Genomic DNA, 19932 nt, shown 5'->3' with positions numbered 1-19932 from the left:
TGTCTACACCAAGAGGCAAAAAGTCTCCACTTGAAAGCATATAAGCGTCTCGTGGAGGGAGCCCTAGAATTCATAATAGTGTCGGTAATCTCAGCCGAGAGACCAGAACACATTAGCGTATTCCGCTCAAGGGCCACGCCCATAACCTCCATAATGCCGGTCGAGGATACCAAATCATGCCCCGAGCTTGTGTCAACAGATCGTGTCTGAGGGGAACCTCCCATGGAGGGCCCGCTAGCAGACTGACCAGGTCTGAGAACCACGACTGAGTGGGCCACCAGCAACAGGTGCTCCACTCATTTCTGTTTTACAGTAGACGGCGCTGTAAACCAGCAGCTTCATATTACAGCGCAGTTGCTCTAGTCTAGTGAATCCGCTCACTAGTTACCGTTCATTATTATCGGCCTAAAACATAGAATCATTACTTCATTATCATATCCTAATGAATAAACTCCGACCTGACTGATCTGTGGAGATGGGAGTATTAAAGATAAGCGAGCAGGTAAGCGGCAAGAACTGCTTTTCGTGTTAGTTTTCTCAGCAGCATGGAAGACAGGCTTAGTATGACTGGCTCTCTCTAGTATGTTTCAGTTAGATTTTTAATATACTTCCCTTATACACAGCCAGAGGAAAACCGTCACTGTAAAACTAGTTATACCCAGACCCCGGCTCTGGTTATACCCGTCTCGTAATAGTAACCTATTGCGCTGTCTGTGAAAAACCACATGTCGGTCATTAGCTGACTTTAGTGGATTGAAATCATTTGCGATAGGTATGTGTGTATCCCTGCATAGGGGAGAAATGCACATTTTTTCAACATTGCAGATATTTTGAGTATGTTTATTTAAGACTTGTTGTAGGCCTATGTTTACTTGACATTGACACAAATTATAAAATTAACTCAAATGTAACTACTAGTTTTGCCTCTAAAATGGCAAAAGCGTGTTTTTTATAGTTTACAAAACATTTGTTTTTGATTCAGTACTTGTAAATGAATGAACAAACAAAAAGAAATGAAACTGACCAAAGGCTTAAAGGGATATTTATCAAACTTAAAGGGATATTTCACCCAAATTAAAATTTTGCCATCATTTGGCAAACCAGAATTCAGTTCTTCTGCCGAACACAAAAGAAGATATTTAGAAGAATATGGGTAACAAAACCCCATTGGCTTCAGTAGTATGGAATACAAGACACAAGTTTTGGGGGACCATAAAAAGTTCCAATTTTGACTTCCATTATATTTCATATACTCAAATCCAGGGCAATGTTTAGGCAATGATTTTGAACCAGAATTCCCACCCCTAATACTTTCTTCGCTAAAGTATTGCTACACTGATCCTGAATCTGTCTGTCTTTCTCTCTTTTAGTCACTCCTTGTCCAGGCAGTATTTAGCCAGAATGCTGAAATGGTGGAATTTTTGTTGGAGCAAAATGAAGAAGTCAATGAATTGGTACGCGGGGTTTGTCTTGAAGAAATAGTCTTATTTGAAGAAATGTTAAAATTCCTTTAATCCTTTTATTTCTTTATAAGAAACCATAAATCCACAAACCTGATTACTAAAATTATTAAATGCTTTTGATTAAAAATGTAGAGTGAATACAAACATTTTTCTTGTAAATTATAACCTGAGGTACAGTCATTTGTTGTTGCAGGACCACGAGTGCCGCACTGCATTGCATGCTGCATCTTATGTTGGTGGTGTTTATATCATGGACCTCCTCATCAGTTCAGGTGAGATCAGGAATATCTGAGGTTTATGGACGAACAGTTACAGACATGAACAGAAAACCACTCTGGTTGTTTTACATGACTGGCCAGCATGAGTGTTAGTGGAGTGTGTGTCCTTGCACCGGTATAAAAAGATACTCATCCAATTGTGCTTTATTTCAGAAGTTACACTACCAGTCAATGTTTTGAGAAATTTCACCACAAATACAATAAAAAGGATTTATTGTGAATTATTAGTACAACTTAAAAGAATGAAATAATTTGATAATCGAAAGTATTCGGAATTGTTTTTGTTTTAAAATGTAGTTTTATTTTTATGTATTGCTGTAAAGCTGAATTTTCAGCCGCCATTACTCACATGATCCTTCAGAAATCATTCTAACATGCTGATTTGTTGTCCACTTGTTATCGGTTGTTATTTGTGCTCAATTATTTATAATGGTTTTATTATAAATGTATAATAAAGGAATAAAAAATGAATAATAATAAACTGTTTTTGCAGATTTTTATAGCATTTATTTTCTGATTAATTGAATGTCCTCGCAGAATAAAGGTATTATTTTGATTGTTATTTATTTATTTTTTCAAATTGTAATTACCTCAAATGTTTGAACGGCAGTTTGTCACGGTTTACCCAAAAATATGAAGCAGCACAACTTGTTTCAACATTTATAATAATAAATTCTCAAATAATTCTTGAGCAGCAAATCAGCATATTAGCAAGATTTCCGAAGGATCATATGACACTGAAGACTGGAGTTATGATGCTGAAAATTCAGCTTTGCCATTGCATCAATAGAAAATGTCTCTTTTAAATTGTATTAGTATTTCACAATACTCTTTTTACTGCATTTGATCAAATAAATAGTAATTATTTCAAGTGTATAAGTGATTGAAGTTTTTTTAAACTAAACATTCATTGTAGAATATTTTGGGTCACACTTTATTTTAAATGTTCAGTTCTCACCATTAACTTAACTATTAACAATGATATTTGCATCAATAAACTCCTTATTTACTGCTTATTAATAGTTCATAAGGTAGTTGTTAAGTTTAGGTATTGGGTAGGATTAGGAATGTAGAATATGGTCATGCAGATGCAGAATATGGGCTTTAGAAGTACTAATAAACAGCCAATATGTTAATAATAAGCAACTAGTTAATAGCCAGAATTGGTCCTTATACTAAAGTGTTAGAATATTTAGTCTTTAACACTGTATTTTGTCTTTGATTGCCTGTGATGTTGTGGTCTCAGGTGCTGATGTTAATGCTAAAGACCAGGAGTGGCTGACTCCTCTGCATCGAGCAGCTGCCTCACAGAATGAAGTAAGAGAGGATTTTTAAAAATCGTTTCGCTGTTTATTGTGTCTTTGTCTCTCATTTTGTATTACTTTAAATGCAGGGGTCTGTTGTGCTGCTGCTGAGAAAGGGAGCCGAGGTGAACGCGCAGGACAGGTTCTGTCAGACGGCGCTGCATGTAGCTGCAGCCAACAGAGCGATGAAGTGTGTCGATACTCTGATTCCTTACGTGAGCAGTCTGAATGCAGCATATCGCTTCGGGAGAACCGCTTTACATCACGCAGTCCACAGTGGACATGCAGAGGTTTGGCAAGAGCTGACACTGAATGTAGTGGACATTTCATAGAGGATTTATCCGAAACACTTTATTCCTGTTGAGGTGTGCATGTTAAGAAAGAAGAAAAAAAGAAATTGTCTTGAAGACTAATTAATAATGTTCTTAGACAGTGACACTGCTCCTAAATAAAGGAGCCAACGTGAGTGCCAGAGACATAAAGGACAGGCAGCCTATCCATTTGGCTGCTCATCTAGGTATCTGGTCCTCTGACTCTGAATTCCTGCCTCAAATAATAAGTTTATTATATTAGACCCTGGAGCACAAAACCAGTCATAAGTAGCAGGGGTATATTTGTAGCAATAGCCAACAATACATTGTATGGGTCAAAATGCTAGATTTTTTTTTATGCCAAAAATCATAAGGATATTAATTAAAGATCATGTTCCGTGAAGATATTTTGTAAATTTCCTACCGTAAATATATCAAAACCTAATGTTTGATTAGTAATATGCACTGCTAAGGACTTTATTTGGACAACTTTAAAGGTGATTTTCTCAATATTTAGATTTTTCTGCAACCTCAGATTCCAGACTTTCAAATTGTTGTATATCGGCCAAATATTGTCCTATCTTAACAAACCATACATCAGTGGAAAGCTTATTTATGTATAATGTATAAATCTCAATAAAAAAATGTAAAAAGACACTTATGACAGGTTTTGTGGTCCAGAGTCACATATAGACATCTAATCAGAATATATTTCATTTCACTAGTGTGTTATCTGGTTGTGTCTGTTGTTCAGGGCATCTGGAGGTCGTCAGGCTCTTAGTAGCGTGTAGTGCTGATGTGTCCTGCAGGGACAAGCAGGGGTTTACTCCTCTACATGCGGCTGCTCTCGGTGGACACACTGAAGTGGTCCAGTACCTGCTGAAACATGGAGCAGAGGTGAGGGATCATATATTAGTGCTAGATCTCTGTTTCCTGCTTGTTTATGTGTCATGTTTTCATTGGGTCATTGTCTTGTCACATGGGCGCCAATCCCTAAATGGCTGAGCACCCACAGAAAAATACTAGTTCTGTCATGACAACTCTCGGAGTAATGGTAATGTACATGACAATGTTAATGTATTTGGTCTTGGCGGAACAGATCTGCTACGCTGCTGCTGCTGCGGCAGAGTAAATACAGAGATTTGCTACTGCCAATACATCCACAGCATGCAGCTGTGAGCATGTAAGAAATATTGCTGCTGCAAATATAACATACATGAAATAACCCCCATATAGCATACGTGAATCACCTCGTAGCAGATCTATACAGGTGGAGCTGGGGAAGGTGGAGGGTTTCTGAAGCAAGCTGCAACTGCTATGGCAAGCTCTAGTCATATATTTGAATGTTGAGCAGCGAGCACATTGGCCTAATCAGCTGTGCCATGTGATAATGATGTCATTAGGTCAGATTGAGTTAGACCTATCGGACTGCGCCATCTAGAGTTTCATGCCAGAACTCTGTATATGTTCTCCGTTAACTTTAAGCCATTGAAAAATCAATTAAGATTCGGGAAACTCCCTGTGGTCTCACATCGTGTCCTGATTTTATTTGGAAAACAGAAGCATGTTGGATGGACTCTTTTGTGAATCTTCAGTTTCAACAGCTCTGATAAGTGATAAACAACTTGATATGTGGCTGGCCAATGTTAAAACACACAAAAAACACTTTATTTACATCCGCAAGGTGTCCATTACACATTTTTCCTGTTTGGTAATGTCACGACTGCTAAATATCTGACGACTTGACACTTTGTAATTTATTTGCAGTCCATTTTTTCTCTTCGCAAGACAAATAACTTGAATCATAAGCGGAGGGTAGCCCAATATCTGTTAACTACGTGCATCATAAACCCGTCTTTTACCAGATATGTACCATAGTACCAGATATGGGTGTCATGTCATAAAATAATTTTAATACGACTGAATTTAACATGATCACAAATTTAATAAAAACATTGTACGTTACTAAAAATAATGCGGTTTCATTTCCACGGTTATTCAAACAGCGAGAAAATTATGATGACTAATCTGGACGCCTCTGATTGGCCATTGCATTCATAAGCTCAGCAGAATCGTGTGTGATTGGTTATAATGCTTAATGCTGTAAAAAAAAATTTGTAAAAAGAAATCTAATGCAACAAGAGCTGATCTAAACTTAATGCTGCATTTCATTTTCACTTTATGTGTGACAGCCGTTATAGATTTAATTGAATTGTGAATGAGCATTTTTTGTCCCAAATGGTTGCACCCACCAGCAGAAACATAAATGGGCGCCTATGTCTTGTTATGTGGTTATCAGTTCTCTTTTGCTAGCGGTTATTGTGATTCCCATTGTTTTGTATTTAAGCCCTCTTGTTTGCCATGTTGGGTGTCATGTATTAAAGTAGCACCAGGTCATTATTTATAGTCAAGTTCATAGTTCACGTTTATGTTTTTTTATGTCAGGATCAAGTTAGTAGTTTACAGTAATGTTTCTTGATTATCACAATTATAATAAACTGTACTTGGGTTTTCTACAGCATCATCCTCGTCTGTTTGTTTGTCAGCAATGTTACATAATGTCCGAAGGCATTCTGAAATATTTCTACTGGTACTTGATTACTTAAATATTTACAATGATGGCTTTTTCATTAAAATGCTATATTTATAATTATATTTTTCCCTTTAAAGTTATATTTATATTTTCAATGCTTTTAACTTCCATACTGTGTAGTCTTTCAGATTGGTTTATTCAGAGTGGGGGTGGAACATGTTAGGCTGTGATATTATTGGTTAGTTTCGTTACCTGGCCTGCCCATGTAGTCTTAATTACATCCCTGGTAAAGAAAGTTGTTTCAGAGGCAGAGAAAGTTATTACATTGGAAATAAATATTATTCCAGGGGGTCACATCATGAGAAATCAATTCTTAAAGGGATAGTCAAATATTGTGTCATCATTCACTTACGCTCGTGTTGTTCCTAACCTGCACTACTATTTTTCACCGGAATGGAAAAGAAGAATGTGAACTGTTTTATCAATCAGCGAGTTCCAACATTCTGTTCTACTGAAGAGGAGGAAAAAAACATTCTGTTGTAAGAAGAAAGAAATGTATACAGGTTTGGAATGACATGAGGGTGAGTCAATGATGATTGTTTCATTTTTGGGTGAGCTATGGCTTTAAGGTTTTGAAAGAACAAGGAGTTAACTTGTAAAAACCAATGTGCCCTCATGAATTGTGCACCAGAGACAGAATCCATTATGATTTTTGTTTTGTCTTTCATTTTGTCTGTTAGATTGATGAAGCAGATGGCTCTGGTAACAGTGCTCTCCACATGGTTTGTTACGCTGGGCAAAGGGCTGTAGCTAGTGAGCTGGTTAACTGTGGTGCCAGTGTTAACCGGTCAAACGTGCGTGGATGCACGCCGCTGCATCTGTCTGCTGCCTCCGCTGATGGAGTCCTGTGTCTGGAGCTGCTGGTCAATAACGGGGCAAATGTTCACATTCCGGTCAGTAGACAACTCGAAATGAGCAGGTGATTATTGCAGTGTTTTTCTCTGACCTTTCTCGTTTTGATTTCAGAATAAAGCCGGGAAGAGTCCTTTGCATGTGGCTGCCATTCACGGACACTTCACCCGTTCCCAGATACTCCTTCAAAATGGTAAAGCCACGCTCAAAGCACAAATGTTAAGAGCTTAATACTAGTTAGACCAGATTTTACAGCAGTATTTTCCTGTTGAGCTACTGTGAAACAAAGTACACTGTAAAAAGCTCTGTACGATTAGAAATGACTTTACTTGACTCACTGGTGGACTAGCATAGCAATTGTAATTGTAAAGGGTTACTTCATATTGTTAACTCCCATTAACTAAACATTCTTATACTGTCACCAATGACACCGTGACTGCACTGCAGTACCATCACATTTGTCAACATAACGTATGTTAGGAACTCACCTGTCTGATGAACTCTCTGTTAAAGGCATTGCCAATCTTGTAATAACAGTCTTTTATTTTTTTTCTCTTGCAGGTGCAGAGGTGGAGTGTGTTGATATATATGGTAATACTCCTCTTCACTCTGCTGCTAAACATGGTCATGAGTTGCTCATCACTACACTCTTGAATAACGGTGCGGATGTGGCCAGGTGTGTCTTTACAAAAGCATTCAAACACAGAGACTACTGCAGCAGAACAGACACTTCAGAGTTTGTGTCCACTTCCATTTATTGTTTTCTGCATGTATGTGGATTCACGCAGTTTAGTCGGGCTTAGTCAGTATTTAATATGTTAAATTATGTTAAATCAGTATGTTAAATTTAAAATATTATGTTGCTATATTTTTATAGAATGAGCCTTGGAATGAATTGAAAGTAATTAATGGCTACAGATCGAATGTGATGGTTTCAGTCATGACATATCTTCAGTTTCTTTTGAGAATATGTTTAAAAAATACAAATGCTTATTTAAATTGTAATATGCTTTTACAATAACTGTCCATCTTATAGGCGAGGCATTAATGGCATGACTCCATTGCACTTGGCGGTGTTTTACGGATTTTCAGACTGTTGTCAAAAGTTACTCTCCTCAGGTAAAAATCATATACATATGACAGCTGGCAGATGCTTATATCCAAAATGATGTACAATGCATAAGCACTATCCCATTGCTTTGACATTAAACCAGATATATGTCACCCGTCTAAAAGTGTATGTTTGTCTAACAAACATTTACTCTTGGCAGGGTTTGATGTAAACACCGTGGACAGCCTGGGAAGGACATGTTTGCATGTAGCTGCTTCAGGCGGGTATGCTAAATGTCTACCACTCAGTTTCTTTTGAGAATATGTTTAAAAAATACAAATGCTTATTTAAATTGTAATATGCTTTTACAATAACTGTCCATCTTATAGGCGAGGCATTAATGGCATGACTCCATTGCACTTGGCGGTGTTTTACGGATTTTCAGACTGTTGTCAAAAGTTACTCTCCTCAGGTAAAAATCATATACATATGACAGCTGGCAGATGCTTATATCCAAAATGATGTACAATGCATAAGCACTATCCCATTGCTTTGACATTAAACCAGATATATGTCACCCGTCTAAAAGTGTATGTTTGTCTAACAAACATTTACTCTTGGCAGGGTTTGATATAAACACCGTGGACAGCCTGGGAAGGACATGTTTGCATGTAGCTGCTTCAGGCGGGTATGCGAAATGTCTACCACTTATGTGCTTATAGTTTGTAAGTTATATTTTTTTAAATATACAATTTAGTTATTCATCCTTTGTTTTTTGTTCACTGACAGAAATGTTGAATGTCTTAAATTGCTGTTAAACAGTGGTGCTGCTTTGAATAAAAAGGACAATTTTGGAAGGTAAAGTCTTTATTAACCAATAAAATTTATATATATAGTTATATATTCACAGTGTGAATCTTGTGCACATAAGATTATTAATGTGTCTAATATGCTTTAATACAAACTAGTGCTGTCAAACCAAACACAGTTCTGTTTAATTAGTGGTGTTTGTTCAGTCGAGCAGCACTGGTTCTGTTTGCTCATACTTTAGAGGGTTTCAAAACCTTAAAACTTATGTTTTAGTTCTGTCAAACGATTAATCGCAGTTTTTGTTTACATACTATATGTATATGTACTGTGTTTATTTATTATGCATGTATAAATACACACACATACAGTATATATATAGAAAATATTTACATGTATATATTTATTTTCATATAATTTATATTGTATGTAAATATATTTAATATATAAACCTAACATATTTTTCTTGAATATATTCATGCATGTGTGTCTATTGGACAATTTTGGAAGGTAAAGTCTTTATTAACCAATAAAATTTATATATATAGTTATATATTCACAGTGTGAATCTTGTGCACATAAGATTATTAATGTGTCTAATATGCTTTAATACAAACTAGTGCTGTCAAACGATTAATCGCGATTAATCGCTTCCGAAATAAAAGTTTTTGTTTACATAATATGTGTGTACTGTGTATATTTATTACGCATATATAAACTTTTATTTTGGATGCGATTAATCGCGATTAATCATTTGACAGCACTAATACAAACAAGGAAATCAGATTTATTTTTAAAATGGACAGTGTCATAAAGTTACTCACATTGGCTTAGTGACCTAGAAAGAGTGCAAAATCTTTCATTTAATTCTTCACAGGTCTCCTTTGCACTACACATCCGTGAACGGCTCATATCTGTGTACAGTGGCTCTGGTGAAAGCTGGAGCTGATGTTAATGAACTGGATGTGAATGGATGCAGTCCACTGCACTACGCAGCTGCTGCCCAAACCTCACACAGGTATAACACTTATAACACTGCCCTGCGTACAGCTGATTCGGAAAGTATTCAGACCCCTGCATTTTTCCACATTTTGTTCTGTCAGCCCTATGCTGTAATGCTTCATCGCATCGGTACAAACTCCATAGCCTATAATGACAGAGCAGACTTGTGAGAACTTTGAATATGTGCTAAAAATAAGTACATTTTTAAATTTGTCACCTGTCTTTTCTTAATGTTGATCCTCTCTGCTTTTTATTACCATCTAGTCTTTTGTTTCTTTACAAGATTATTTTTGCTGACTAAGTCCAGGCTAGTCTTGTCCTGCCCAGTCCTGTTCAGCTCTGTTGCCATTCTCTGTCCACCTGCCCTGTGCCCACTGCTCTCTAGTTTTCCTCTGGCCTTGGTGGTTATAGACATGTGCATGTGCCCATATACTGCACTCCCTCTGCGATTTCACTCTGGTAGCTCTCTTAGTCATATTGACCCTTAATTTTGGTCCTCGACTCACCTGCTCTTTTGTTCAATAAACACAGGACTGTGGCTGAAGTGAAGTGGGTAGAATCAGTGGGCTATTTTATTTGGGTGTTTTGACATTGTCCATGTCTAATCAAAAATTTAAATACTGTCATTATTTATAAACCTATGTGTTTTATGTGTGGAAGGAAAACTCTCAATGAAAGTACCGGTCAGCCTATTCTGTCAAATTAGAATGAATACAATGGCATAAATAGTCCATACAATGAATTCACTGTATTTCAGGTCTTCAGAAGCCATAGGAAAAGATTTGTGTGAGGAACAGACTAAAATGTTACTTATTTTCTGAAAACCTTGACATCCACCGTTAACGATTTAATGTGAGATGTATATACCAGTACAAATTCATATTTATTTATTCAACTCATTTAAAATAGGACTTACCTTTGTGTATATTTTTCCCCCAATAGAGTTGAACAGAACTGTCCTGACAGTGAGACTGATGAAGAAGCTCAGTGGTAAAGCATCTTTTGGGATTTGAAAATAAAATGACTAACTGTTAATAAGCTTAATAGTACATGACCCCTTATGTGTTACATGTTCTTACAGGTGTTTGGAGTTTCTTTTGCATAGTGGTGCTGATCCAACGCTGCGTGACAGTAAAGGCTTCAGTCCAGTCCACTACGCAGCTGCCTGTGGTGACAGACACAACCTAAAATTGGTAAGAAAACTCTTTTCATGGTATACCATGTATTATGTGAATTATGGGACATGTGAGTAGAATTTTGTGTGTCTTTTAGTTCGATATGTAGTTTGATGTTTTCACACCTGCCAGTTCTGTCTAGTGGAAAAAAACTGAATCATATTACTCCTATAAGAAGTCCAGCATACATAATATCTGAGATTTTGAATGTCAGAACTACGTTTTGATAAAAAAAAAAGAAAAAACTGTATGCATGGATGAATCGTTCACAGTAGAGATCAGCAAAATGCAATTAGAAAATACATAATGTCCATTGCCAAAAAATGCAAATGGGAGTGAAAAATTCTGCAGGTGATCTACGGACAATGTGCAAATTAAAGGACACAGATAAAGCCTGATCATTTCCATAACGATCAACGAAATCATTGGAAATCATCTGGGAATCATTCAGAAATGCAGAATATTGTAGGGTTACAGCACAACTGATGATAAACGGGTGCGTGTTTTTTAACTAATAACACAGGCGCATAATAGGTGGTTAAGACTTGTTTTTTGGGGTGTTAAATAATTTTGCACATACCAGTAAATTGACTACCACAAACCTTATTAAATCACAGTGCATGACTCATTTAAATACTCTCCTCCCATACATTTTGTGTCTGAAGGGGAAACATCTACAAATGCATATGCAATAAGGACAGCAAAAAAAAAAAAAAGCCTTTTCATCACTATTTCTTTCACTGTATTCTTTAAATGCTGACAGCAGTTTTTTTAATACCAAAAGAGGATTTACGCTGGTGCAATCATTTTAGTGTTAAAATGTTACAAGTAAACAAGTATTGTTTTTTGAATACAAAAAGAATTGAATTGTTAAACATTAATGAAACATGGATCATGCCCATAATTAATGTGAAGGTAAACTATAACTGTGGTTACTCTTGAGGAGAACTGAGTAGCTTGGCTTGGTGTACCAAAGTTATGTCTGAGAAAATCTCTTTGGGCATCATTTGTTTGCTGATGCCACTTTCTTTGGTATTTTGTTATCTAAAGCACTGGCTGGCACACATTGTCAACTAAGCAAATGCTTTTTGAGAAACGTTTGTGCTCTTGTACTGTATGTCACTTTGAGTGAACTGGCAATAAACATTTCTTATTAGCTCATAGAAATGTCTTTCAAATGTGTGGAAGATGTGGAGAGTTGTGTTCCTGTGAGCCCTTTTCACTTAGCGGTGAGTACTCCCGTCTCTAGTCAATCTCTTTTCTCTCTTCTCTGATGCAGTTGTCATTACAAATGGAATGTGAATTTAAGTAGAATTAAAATGCATTAAAATTCATGGAACTGCTACAAATGTATTTTTTGTTAACTAGAAAAGGGAAATTCGCGAAGACAAACTTTGAGCCTTGCTCGAAACATAAAAAATAAGCCATTGCCAGTTGAAGTAATCCAGTAAATTCAACATCCTGTGTGGAAAAGCCAATTCTATTCAAATTACTCATGAATTGATAGTAAAAGAAGATATGAATGATGATAAATTGTTTCTATCAGGCGTATAATGGTCACAGTGAAGCTCTTCAGGTGCTGTCCGAAACACTGGTTAATGTAGACATACAGGATCCCAGGGGTCATACAGCTCTGTATATGGCTGCTCTGAGAGGTCACGGCCCCTGTGTGGAGCTGCTGCTGCTTCAAGGGGCCTCGTATGCCATCAGGGAGCACATCCACAGATGGACACCACTACATGCTTCAGGTAGGTAAAGATATTAACATGTAAAGGAACAAATGACTGAGTGTAATGACTGAGAAGTTAGTTCAAAGGTTCAATCAGTAAAGGCACTCTACTAATATAGCATATTAATATTATACATTTGCTCTATATTTTGTGCTATAGTCTTACCAAGGCTCTTGTGTGTTATCGGGAATGAGGTACTGTGTAATTTAAACTAGTTTTCAAAACTTTTTTTAATGATTGGTTGTGACAGTCAAGTCAAATGTTTGGTTTGTTAAAGCTCAGTTAGACGTACATCATTACAGAGCTGTGGGAGGGCCAAACTATGAATTGGTACAAGAGACTGTAGATCACATTTTTAACTTTATTTAACCCATTGATTTATCCTCATAGCTGCCAGTGGTCAAACTGACTGCCTGCTCATGATGTTGCAAAGAGACGAAAAAAATGACATATTTGACCTCATGGACATACATGGACAGTAAGTACCATTTCAACATTCATTTCAGTGATATAGCATGATCATACACTGCATTTACAAAATTACGAAATTAAGCAGAACATCACAGAAAGTGAAGAGGGAAGTCGACTTACGAGTCAGTGAGCTTCACCTCAGTACTGCTTTAAAGGGGTCATCAGATGCCCATTTTCCACAAGTTGGTATGATTCTTTAGGGCCTTCATGAAAAGTCTATAACATACTTTGGTTAAAATTTCTCAATGGTAGTGTAAAACAACACCCTTTTACCCTGTCAAAAACTGCTCTGTTCACAGCGACTTGTTTCGGTGCATGTCTCTTTAAATGCTAATGAGCTCTGCTCACCCCGCCCCTCTCTTCCATGGGCTGACTAGTTCCTTTGAGAGCCTGTTAACTTTAGCTGTGGAACTGGCTAACTAGCACATTATTAGGAAAGGCGATTTGCAAAGATTCGTAAAAAAAAACCTTATACTCACTTCTTCTGTAGGTGAAGCTGGATCACGAATGATTTGTGCGAACATAAATGCATTTATGTAGATTGGGAGGCGCATTCCCTTCAAAAACAAGCATAATCCACTGCGTCTTCTCAGACGCAGACGCATTTTACTCAGATGTCGGGAGTAAATGATGACTGCTACGTAATATAACATAACCAGAGTAAACAGCATAGTATAGACTCTATACTATAGAGTGATGGCTGCATTTGTGCAATCCAATCATTAAAACATAATAAAACTTTATGCGTTATGTCGAGATAACGAGAAAATTAAGTCGTTATAACGAGAAAACAACTCTCGTTATGTCGAGATAACGAGAAAATTAAGTCGTTATAACGAGAAAACAAGAAGGGAAAAAAATATATTGCATGGCCGCTTAGAACTTCCGTACTAAATCAGTCTTTTGCCAAAAATAGTATTTAATAAAAAATAAATTACTTTGTGAACTTTGAATGTCACGATGAATTTCAAATATTTCCGTTACCCCATCAATTGCATTTTGCACTAAATATAACCAAAAAAAAAAAGTACCCAACTTACTACCAGCAGCTGACCAAGCTAAAAATATTTTTGTTGTCTTTGCACCACAGCTCAAGGTTTCTCACCTCCTCTCTGTACTCTGTTGTGTGTAATAAGGCCCACTGTTGTGTCATCAGCAAACTTGATAATGTGGTTTTTCTGATACTGGCCAACACAGTCATGAATGAGTAACATGAACATTAAGGTGCTGAGAACACAGGCCTCATTTCAGACTCATTTCTGTTAGTCAGGAAGTCCAGGATCCAGTTGCAGAGTGAGCTTAAGTCAATGAACAGCATTCTGACTCAGTGTCTGAGAGGATGTGACATATGGCATTTGCAGTTGCGTTTGAAGGCAAACTGTAAAAGGTCCAGTGTGGGTGGGATGATGGTCTTGACTCATGACTAGCCGCTCGAAGCATTTCATGGCAATTGGTGTGAGTGCCACAGGGTAGTAGTCATAAAGGCAGGTTATTGATTATTTCTATGGCATGGGGTGATGGTGGCAGTTTTGAAGCATGCTGGGACAACAGGCTGTACTAGAGAATACTGTAGTTAAAAGATACATCAATCAGCTAGATCAAGCATTCTTTCAGCACTCAGGCAGGGATGCCATTTGGGCCTGCAGCCTTGCGTGGGTTAATTCTTTGCAGAGTCCTATTTACTTCAGCTGATGTAAGCACCTGGGGTCTCATTTATAAAACTCTCCGTAGATTTCATCCTAAAAGTGTACGTAGGCACAAAAGCTAGATTTTGCGTACGCTCAAAAGTTTTCAGATTTATAAAACCATGCGTACGCCAGAACCTGCGCAAACATCCCCTTATAAATCCCAGTCAGGGGAAGATTGTGCGTACGTGCATCTCCACCCCGACTCCTCCCCGAAATCACCATATATGGAGCTTACACCGCCAAGTTTTACTATGCATAACCTCATCTGCATATAATTTCTATGCATATTCCCATCCACGTGACACCATGTTTAACACCATCAAAGGTACAAGACATTAAGGAAATATGAGATACGGACTATAAATGCCATTTGTGCCATACACATTCATTTTTATTGCTAAAAATCATCCGGTATCCTTGTTATGTTTTAGAATAAATATATCAAAATATTCATAAAAAATCTGTTTAAAATAGTTCTCAGAAAAATAATTAAAAATAATTAAAAAATAATAGAGTTGATCTCATTCATTTCCACTGGCCCAATAATATTTCAATTGTTTTAAAAATTCAAATTAAATTAAATTAATGCAGTTTTGCTGATAAGGTGAGCATCTTTTAGCCATTTTCAATGTAAAAAAATATAAGCCTATATTTATTGCAGTGTAAATACAATTATCTGACTCTGCGCGTCATTGACAAATTATTTTAAAAAGGAAACATGCAAATCTTACCGTTTTCTTCAAGTTGTATCCTTCAAATACAGTGGTATTTTTCATAATGTTGTGGAGATGCCTTCACATGACATCAACACTTCCGTGCAGCTGTGGTTGTACATTAAGCGATTATCATTGGTCCTATTCAAACCAGACAATAGACCGTTCCACCGAATCCAGCAGTGTCCGCCACAATATAGAAGTAAGTGCACTCCTCGCTGTCATTAAAACGTAACATACCACAGGAAAGGTAATCAAGCGCATCCACTACAAATAGGCTATGTCTAAATTCATATAATTGTGTTTTAACTTCTGCGTAATGACTTTATGTAATTTCAGCGTTTATCTCCATTAATAAGAGTGGAATATTCAATGTAAATGTATATGATGAAATGAAAACAGTTTAAAGGGGTCATATGATGCTATTTTAAAGATCATTATTTTGTGTATTTGGTGTAACAGAATATGCTGACTGCTTTAATGTTCAAAAAACACATTATTTTTCAAATACTGTACATTATTGTAGGTCCTCTATGCCCCGCCTCTCTCAAACACGTCGTTTTCAACAAAGCCCCCTCCTTTGACAAGCGCAGTCTGCTCTGATTGGCCAGCTGACCCAGTGCATTGTGATTGGCCGAACACCACAAGCACGCGTCGGAAATGTAACACCCCTTACCATTATCGCGAGCTTCATCTTTCAAAATAAATGTAAAGACAGAGCCCGAAAGGGGAACAGAGTCGCGTGACAGACACAGTGATGATGCAGTACACAAACCGTGGTTAAGACAGCTGACGTGCTATGATTTCTGACAGGCAGTTCACTCTCCTGTGATGTGACCCTGTTCCCCTCTCACACACACACACAACGCGTTACTCTGCGCTGCGCAAAACTCCGCATTTGAACAGTCAATAGCAAATACTTAAACTAATAACAAAACAGTAGCTGATTCAGAAGCGCCAGATTGTCATAGCAAAGTCAGAATTACCTCCTCTCCTAGGTTCACGAAACGGTCGTCCATAAAATGCATTGCTGTTCTGTTGTAAGTAATCTTAAAGATTCCTAAATGCATCTACTTTCGGAAAGACCAAATAAAGTGCTTTTGCTTTCGCCTAGAAACACACAGCATCTCCCTGACATAGCTGCTTCAACTTTAAAATCATTGTTTACTTCATTACTTTTCTTTCTCCAGGAAAAAAAGTCCGTACGCATGGGTCAGAGTTTGCGTGCAGGTGCGCAAATTTTCCCGTCAAGTTTGTTTTTTTCTAAATCCCACCTTTTGCGTAGGAAGTGGCGTACGCCTCTTTCAGGGCAGGTTTTGTGCGTACACAATGGTTATAAATGAGGCCCCTGGTCATCTGCTGGTGGGTTGATTTCCATGACTGGGTTGCTGTTAGAGTCCTCAAAACATGCAAAAAAAGTTGTTCTGTGCAGTAAAAGCAGCACTGCTGTCTGTTCCTTTAGTCCTTTCCACACGCACTGAGGGTCTCCAAGTGTTCCTGGATCCTAGGTGTATGACAGCTACTGTAGGCTCTATTTATCCCAGGATCTCTGAGCATCCTGTACATCAGTCTAGACATGATTGTCTCCTGCTGTGCCTTGTGGGGACAGTAACATGCTGGTAGAACTTAGGTCAAATCTTGAGGCTCCTAAGGGAAGTTGTGGACTAATGGTAAGAGAGCCGGACTTGTAACCCAGAGGTCGCAGTTTCGAGTCTCAGTACTGGCAAGAAATGTAGGTGGGTGGACCGAATGACCAGCGCTATCTTCAACCCTCATTACCCACAACTGAGGTGCCTTTGAGCAAGACACCGAACCCCCAGTTGCTCCCCGGGTGCCGCTGCAAAAATGGCAGGGCACAAATTAGGAATGCAGGTAGGTCTCTTACAGCATCTTGGAGACGTTGCCACAGTTCTTCTGGATTTAGACTTCTGTCTCAGTTTGTTCTGTTTCTTCATGTCATTCCAGACAGACTGGATGATGATCAGATCAGATCTCTGTGTGGAGCACTGGCTGTTGTCAGACAAAAATCTCACTGGATTATTACAATGAATGGCAAAATTAATGTTTGAAAATGTAAACTGATATTTCCTACTGACACATTACAGCAAAAGATAGAAATAACCGACTTAAAACCATTTTTTAGCTGCTGAAAATACTAGTGTTCTAATAATTTTGGCCACCACTGTATATACATATATATATATATATATATATATTCAAGTGTTTCAACCACACCCATTGCCACATTTAAAATCAAGCACCTAGCCATGCAGTCTGGATTTACAAACATGTGAATAAAATAGGATGCCACCTTTGCAAGATGTCAGTTTGTGAAATTTAATCCTTGCCAGATATTCCACAGTCTGTAAGTGGTATTATTGGAAAGTGGAAGCATTTAAGAACAGCATCAACTCAGCCATGAAGCAGAAGACCAGGTAAAGTCACAGAGTGGGATCACCGAGTGCTGAGGCGTATGGTGCGTAAAAATCCCCAATGCTCTGCAGATTTCATAGCTTCCAGACTTCCACTGGCAAAAGCTGTCCGCCGGGAGCTTCATGGATTGGCTTTCCGTGGCCGAGCAGCTGCATGCAAGCCTCACATATCCACGTACAATGTCAAGCATTCAAACCTGCACATTCAAGTCTTTTTCCTGTTTGATGACAAAGCTCAACGTTCAGTAATATGCTGTGAGAATCCATTAACATATTGTTTCCCCCATTTTTATCTCTTTGTTCCTTTTTTGAATTGTTTGAAGTATTGCTATTGTAAGCATAGTTTGATGGTATCTGTAGGACTCCATTGATGCTGGCTACACTGGGCAGTCACATTGACTGTGTCCACATGCTGCTTGAGAGAGGAAGTAATCCAGACACTGGAGACAGAAGAAGCCGCACTGCGTTGCATCGCGCAGTAAGTTTATGTTTTGCACGTACAGTACGTATGCATGTGTTTGGTTTGTGTATCTGAATATTTGCACATTATTGTGCTGGAATTTGGCAATATTGTAAGGAAATTTAAGGTGTGTTGGCAGCACTGAATACACCTGGGTCTGCAAAAGGGCATCATATTCTTTGGTCTTTAAACTGTACAACCCCAGAGTTCAGTCAGTTGCAACTAACTAATCCTACCAGATATCCATTTCATTTTAACAGCCCTTCTATGTTTCACATTTGGCAACACTGAATTGGAATCATCTCCAAACTTAACTGAGGACACTTGGGTTTAAATGTGGGAAAGATGTCAGCAGATCTAAGCTCTGTAGTGAGGACAGGTCGACACATGTGGCCTAATTATAGGAGTCATGGGCTGTGCAAAGGATTTGAAGGGGTGCTTTGTGAAAAACACTGGCCTGTGTTTTCTGTGATCAAATCACGATTGAATCTCATCTGACCACATATCACAGCTACAAAATTCATATGTAATAGGTTGCTCTAGCAATGTGAAATATTCAATTATTTCTCACATTATTTATCTGTTTTGAGAGATTCTTGTTCCCCTCATTTCTTTTCCCACAGAGAGCAACTTCCTAAATAATATATGAGATGAAGAAAAATAAAATCACAAAATGTTTGCTCCACTAAAATGTGTTTTGCCTTGTTGCTTGTATTCAGTTATTTTAGCTTATTTCATTCAATTGATTGGTGGAAAAATACAGTTCTAGGGTTTTACATGACATGCAAATCAAGAACAGGTAGTTTGTTATTGCTGTGTAACCTACAGTGCCATACTGTTCATACATAGGAAGTAGGTTAGATTAAATTCAACTACAGGATCAACAGGGCATATTTTTTCACAATCAGTGACATGCCAAAGTAGGACCATAGCTCAACTAGCCTCGCTTACTCCACAACCTATTATAGGAGTGCTTTGCAACTACTAAATGAACTGAAGACAAAAATAGGTCTACTGACATCTGTAAATAGACTGGATTTACAAGCCACTTCCCAGTCTGTGATGACAGCTGAAACATTCATTCATATTCATGGTAAAAATTTGCTTTGCCTACTGTCATTACGGTTGAGTAACCAGCCAAAGTTAGAAGCAGCGTTATAATAAAATGAGGCGCAGTGGTGTATAAAGTATCTGAAAGCCATACTCAAGTAAAAGTACAGATATCTTACCAGAAAATGACTTTGGTAGAAGTTGAAGTCACCGTTTAGAATATTACTTGAGTAAAAGTCTTAAAGTATGTGATATTTATTGTTCTTAAGTACGAAAAGTATTTTTTGAATCTTAAATGTACTTAAGTATTGAAAGTAAAAGTACAAGTAAATGCAAAATGGAAAAGAAGCAAATAAATATATATTTAAAAAAATCATACACAACTTGAGTAGCAAGTTTTAACTCTTTCTTCCATTTTGTATTTTTGGGTAAGAATAAGAAGCACTTCATCCGGTACTTAGTGTCTTTCATTCCAACATAAGAAAACATTTCTGGAATATGAAATAGCATTTAAATGTATTTACACAGTTTAATGTATCTCAGAGGAGACAT

The 19932-nt window shown here is 37.5% G+C and overlaps 1 protein-coding gene across 1 annotated transcript in view; it reads left to right on the top strand.

The window, feature by feature from the left end:
- Positions 1–365: 365 nt before the first annotated feature.
- Positions 366–19932, top strand: part of ankrd52b (ankyrin repeat domain 52b) — a 28204-nt gene continuing 8637 nt past the window's right edge. The window contains exons 1-19 of the mRNA XM_016548825.1: positions 366–502; positions 1371–1454; positions 1657–1735; positions 2988–3058; positions 3135–3335; positions 3475–3562; positions 4111–4253; positions 6630–6842; positions 6916–6994; positions 7363–7477; positions 7838–7945; positions 8448–8540; positions 8642–8710; positions 9537–9752; positions 10743–10854; positions 11994–12065; positions 12383–12584; positions 12957–13044; positions 18231–18348. Coding sequence (XP_016404311.1) covers positions 476–502; positions 1371–1454; positions 1657–1735; positions 2988–3058; positions 3135–3335; positions 3475–3562; positions 4111–4253; positions 6630–6842; positions 6916–6994; positions 7363–7477; positions 7838–7945; positions 8448–8540; positions 8642–8710; positions 9537–9752; positions 10743–10854; positions 11994–12065; positions 12383–12584; positions 12957–13044; positions 18231–18348 — 2178 coding nt within the window. The 5' untranslated portion in view covers positions 366–475. The remainder of the gene's footprint in view (positions 503–1370; positions 1455–1656; positions 1736–2987; positions 3059–3134; positions 3336–3474; positions 3563–4110; positions 4254–6629; positions 6843–6915; positions 6995–7362; positions 7478–7837; positions 7946–8447; positions 8541–8641; positions 8711–9536; positions 9753–10742; positions 10855–11993; positions 12066–12382; positions 12585–12956; positions 13045–18230; positions 18349–19932) is intronic.

This window comes from Sinocyclocheilus rhinocerous, unplaced genomic scaffold (genome assembly GCF_001515625.1).
Source record: "Sinocyclocheilus rhinocerous isolate Xijiao unplaced genomic scaffold, SAMN03320098_v1.1 scaffold133, whole genome shotgun sequence".
NCBI lineage: Eukaryota > Metazoa > Chordata > Actinopteri > Cypriniformes > Cyprinidae > Sinocyclocheilus > Sinocyclocheilus rhinocerous.
Note: the sequence above shows the minus strand (reverse complement) of the source record. Positions and strands in the feature narration are given on the sequence as shown.